General features: G+C 43.8%; 1 protein-coding gene across 2 annotated transcripts; it reads right to left on the bottom strand.

Annotated features, from left to right (window-relative positions):
• On the bottom strand, positions 1–3,036 carry LOC119318360 (bifunctional nuclease-like). Of its 2 annotated transcripts, XM_037592905.1 has the most exons (11): positions 2,881–3,036; positions 2,451–2,787; positions 2,172–2,342; positions 2,016–2,065; positions 1,840–1,896; positions 1,465–1,530; positions 1,313–1,387; positions 686–801; positions 485–576; positions 279–337; positions 1–180 (listed from the first exon to the last, which is right to left on the bottom strand). In XM_037592905.1, exons 2-10 carry the CDS (start codon positions 2,761–2,763, stop codon positions 282–284), a joined length of 996 nt encoding a protein of 331 aa, XP_037448802.1. In that variant the 5' UTR covers positions 2,764–2,787; positions 2,881–3,036; the 3' UTR covers positions 1–180; positions 279–281. The 2 variants fall into 2 exon arrangements, with proteins under 2 accessions (XP_037448802.1, XP_037448803.1); XM_037592906.1 differs by lacking the exon at positions 2,881–3,036 and having other exon boundaries at positions 2,451–2,874.
• Positions 3,037–4,596: the final 1,560 nt, after the last annotated feature.

Here is a 4,596-nt window from a genome sequence, read left to right as displayed (position 1 = left end):
GTAAGTAATTCGATCGATGTTTGACTATATTTTGCAGCTTTCTGTACAACCCGTCTTCAAAAAAGGAAAATATTAAAAGTTACAGTCATTAGCTATGTACATATTCACATCATACTTCTTTATGTTTGCTAGAGCTTCTATTTCCTTGGCAAAGGTCACTATGTACACCCCCATCAGGTTCTGAATATGACAAATGAAAATTGTAGTTAGTAGTGAGTGATTTGGCAGAGCACCTCCCCTTGCTTCAGGAAAAAAGCAGAGGACTTCTCAGTTCTAACCTGTTATATTGTGTTCTTTTTGTTTGCGCGGAACATGAGAAGGCGATCTCTGTATTGAGCTGAAATTGTAACATGAGAAAGGATATTATCCATTATTACAAGGATTACACAAAAGATAACTGTTAATCTTTGTTGGTCAAGCCTGAAAAAAAAATGCAACATAGGGAATGCGTGAATTTTATTTGTACAAGACATCAGTAACTTACCAGCATCTTTATAGCGCTCCTCGACAGCAGCAATAAGCATGCCGCGGACCAAATCGAATTCCTGGGCTTCAAAGCAAGGCTGGTCACCAGGCCTACAAAATGATAATGATGTGTATGTGTACTGGATTTGGTCAGAGTTCACATAACCTATGAAACACTTATTCTGACAGGAACCTGTGAAAGTTATTTTTGCCATCTTACTTGTCCAGTCTTGTGTACTGGATTTGGTCAGAGTTCACGTAACTCCCAGTTGGCTTTGGTTGTATAACTTTCAGACCGTTGTTGTATGCAATGCGCTTATTGACTTGTATAGGAACCTGAGGGCAAAGATAGAAGAACTTGAATTAATAAGTATAATAAGGTTCCATGAAGAAACAGAGCACCAATTTCGTACTTCAGGAATTTCTTTTCTTTCAACAAAGGGTAATTTATTAATATCAAAATGATATCAGTTACGCCCACAATATCAAGACATAGTCAGAGACTTTGAGGATGCACACAGCCAAAAAATATAACAACATGGAGGAGAAAATAAGCTTGCATGAACAACAGCACGCAGCAAGTAAACTGGCAGCAACACCATTTACCGCCCTTGACTTACACGACTGGCGAATGGCTTTCTCTACTCACAAATCATACTATTCAGATCATCTGTGGTGCACAACCGGCAAGGTTGCAAAACGAGATCACCAAAAATACAAAATAGATAGCATAACAAATCCCACCAGGCCAAAGAGGTTAAGACAACACCTTCAGATGCAAGCAATACCTATAGGTGAAAACCAAAATATTATCAGCAGTTACTCAGTAACATAGATAAATGCATACCTTGCACCGGAAAGCAATGTTGATGGCATCTGATGGCTTGAGATCAAAACTAATAGTCTCTTCTTCATTTCCAATCTGGATACCATGATGTTGTACTTGAGAGATAATCATAATTCTTATTAAAATGACAGTGTATTTTCAAGTGGTGTTACCTTTGCAAGATACAATCTAGAATAGTAAGCATCATGCACCATTTCTGTAATCCGCACCAAACGTACCTGGAACACAAGTATTATATAATCACAGTGATAGATGGAAGTAGATATTATTATTATCAAACGAATACATATATACCAGAAAATATGCAATTTCTCAATAGGTTATTATTTAGACAAATAGGTGCATGTTATTCATTGTATGATTACCAGATCAGGCATCCATTCCCCCACAATAAAAAAGATCATGCGCCCTTTAATGTAATTACACAACAGCATCAGTGCACATCAATAAAGTACAAAGATACTTGGTGCAATGCAGTCAAAGATAAGTTTGGAAAGGTAGTTCCGACTATTTCGTATTAAACTCACCGTATATCCCATCATTTCGGTCATCTCCTTTACCACATTATAAATTGTTGGCCTTGGCTAGAAAGTCCCCGCAATGCAACGCAGTTCAAAAACAGGAAAAAAAGGCCGGTTAGAACTGTAAATATGTGGGTGCTAATTAGTATCTGGAGAATATTTTAGCTAAACCAAACCCTTACAATTCGAATGTTCCGAAGGGCGGCCAGTAGCATAATACTTGGTGTCTCCACTGGAAGATTAGTGTGGGCACATATCAGTAATACTAACTGCGCATTCAGAAAAGCATCCGTAGAATTGCAAAATGTGTCCAGGCAAGGCAAGAACATGGTACATACTGACAATAATGGGGAGCAGAAGATCGCTTCCATCTTCCATCTTGAGCACGATAGCATGGTGAGGCGTAGAATCGCGCAGTCTTAGCACGCGGGGATTATTCTGGACACATCTAAGGTTTCTTCCGTCGCGCATTCTTATCACAAAACCATCTGACACGCATCTGAGCTCAACTGTGAAAACAGATGCAAGCAATCACTGAATCCGCCGAAGAAGCGAACTAACCAGAAGCCAAATTACTCAGATAGTTAATCATCGTTGTAATAGCACAAGCAACCTACCAGCCTCCATGACGCTGGAGTCGACGAACTCCTCGCCGCTGGCGTCGAAATTCGCCGGCGGGGCGCCGTCCCCGTCAGATGACGAGCCGTAGCTGCAGCGAACAGGCCAGGCGCTTGTGCTGTGCATGTGCTGCTGGGTCGGGGCACCGAAGAACCTGCGCGACACGCCGTCGTAGCCGTCACCTGGCGAGACACCACCGCAAGCCCTCCTCCGCATGCGCACGCGCCTCAGCAGCTGGCCGCCGATCCGAGAGCGGGAGGTGAGAGCAGGCGCAGCGCAGCGCGGCAGAATCGGCCCGCGGATGACCTCCATCCCCTTGGATTTTCAAGAGTGACGCTGAAACAACGTTGGGATTCACCACCGAGATCAGAATATCCGATCACCGCGAAATGATGAACGGAAGAAGAGGGGTCGATCAGCGGAGCTTACCGGCGCTAGCTGCCGGATGGAGAATGGATGGGGTGATCCGCGCCGAAGAAATGGTGATCTTTTTTGGCGGATTTGCTGGGAGAACCGGCTCGAATTTTTTCAGCCAGTTGTTAGTGAGATCCTTATCGCTAAGCCTAAGCTCTCCGGTTTTATGGCCGAGAAGCGGTTGGATGCCGTCGCCGTGAAGTTGACACTATCGCCCGTATGACCTGTTCGTCAGATATTTTTTTTTGACTGAAAGGGACTTTCCCCCGTCCCATTTTATTGAAAACCGAGGCAGGCAAATCCTCAGAACAGCCTGGGCATTCGGGTTTTTGGGATTTTTCGTTTCGGTTAATTCGGTCTATGGGTCGGGTTTACAAAAATGAGAACCGAATATGGCTTTGCCTAGATAGATGACAGAAGCTATATAGACCGAAAAAATCATTCGGATCTTTCGGGTACCCGAAAAAAGTGACCGTCTGCGAAGGCAGGCAGCGACTCCGTGCCAGCGATGTGGCGGAAGACGATAGCCAAGATAGGGGGTGAGGGGATGAGAGGCGGGCAACACCGCGCGCACGCATTGTGGCAGCAGGCCAAAGATGCGGCCGCGCGGGTCACGGGTAGGCGACAGCTGACCAGGAACGCTTGAGCGGAGCGGGGCCATGAGAGCATCTCTAGCAGACCCCGTATATTGTCGACCCGCAAAACTCGTTTACTGTTCGCGGAAAAACGGTTTTGCGGGCCGGTGCAATTCAGTTCCATTATGCAGGGTCTGCTCGGCCGTCGCCTGCGTCGGCCCGCAAATCAGATGCGGTTTGAGCTGAATTTGACACATTCGCACATATTCAGAAAAATATCAATACCACAATACAACAATCATTCACATTAAAAATAATTATTCAAATCACCGAAGCAAACTAAATAATTTAATATAAAACTTGTCCCGAATACAAATCACACATGAATTAAATGAAAATAAATAGAACAATGAATTTTGTTACTGCCCAGCCCTTTGTCAATGGTACTTAATGAGATTCTCTTGAAATTGAAAATGGGTGTTTGCATTTTCAATCTCTTTGTAGGTCTGAAGAAAAGCTCTAATGTGGTTAGGGTCTCTAACTGGTTTGACACGGCTACCTACATTGTTGTAGAATAACTCCAAGTTCATGCCTCTCTCATCTTCAAGAATCATATTGTGAAAGAATAACACAACATGTCATGATATTTTTCATGGTCCGCTTGTCCCAAAAATGAGCAGGACCACAAACAATGGCAAACCTAGATTGCAAAACCCCGAATGCTCTTTCAATGTCTTTTCGGGCCGCCTCTCGCACCCTTGCAAATTCACATTGTTTCCTAGTTGTGGGTTCCTTGATGCTCTCGACAAATGTGCACCAAGGAAGGTATATACCATCTGCAAGATAGTATCTCTTTGAGTATTCATGCCCATTGATAGTGCAGTTGCAAGAAGGAGCATCACCATTAGCAAGCCTAGCAAACAAATGAGACCGTTGCAACACATTGATATCATTGAGAGTACCCGGCATACCAAAAAAGCAATGCCAAATCCATAAATCCTCGGATGCTACGGCCTCTAGCATAATTGTTGCATCACGAGACTTGCCACAATACATTCCCTGCCATGCCTTCGGGCAATTTTCCAAGTCCAATGCATACAGTCAATGCTACCTAGCATGCCAGGCCAACCTCTTCTCTTATTAGATGCCATCAATT

Source organism: Triticum dicoccoides, chromosome 6A (assembly GCF_002162155.2).
Source record: "Triticum dicoccoides isolate Atlit2015 ecotype Zavitan chromosome 6A, WEW_v2.0, whole genome shotgun sequence".
Classification (NCBI taxonomy): domain Eukaryota; kingdom Viridiplantae; phylum Streptophyta; class Magnoliopsida; order Poales; family Poaceae; genus Triticum; species Triticum dicoccoides.
The sequence above is the reverse complement of the archived record's forward strand: the minus strand, read 5'-3'. Positions and strand labels throughout refer to the sequence as shown.

Excerpts from the sequence above, each read along its gene's own strand:
- LOC119318360 (XM_037592905.1), bottom strand. The coding sequence starts at position 2,763 with ATGGAGGTCATCCGCGGGCCGATTCTGCCGCGCTGCGCTGCGCCTGCT. Across the intron at positions 1,897-2,015 it reads CCCTTCGGAACATTCGAATT|CCAAGGCCAACAATTTATAA; the intron begins GTAAGGGTTTGG and ends GGGACTTTCTAG. Across the intron at positions 1,531-1,839 it reads CCGAAATGATGGGATATACG|GTACGTTTGGTGCGGATTAC; the intron begins GTGAGTTTAATA and ends CTTGTGTTCCAG.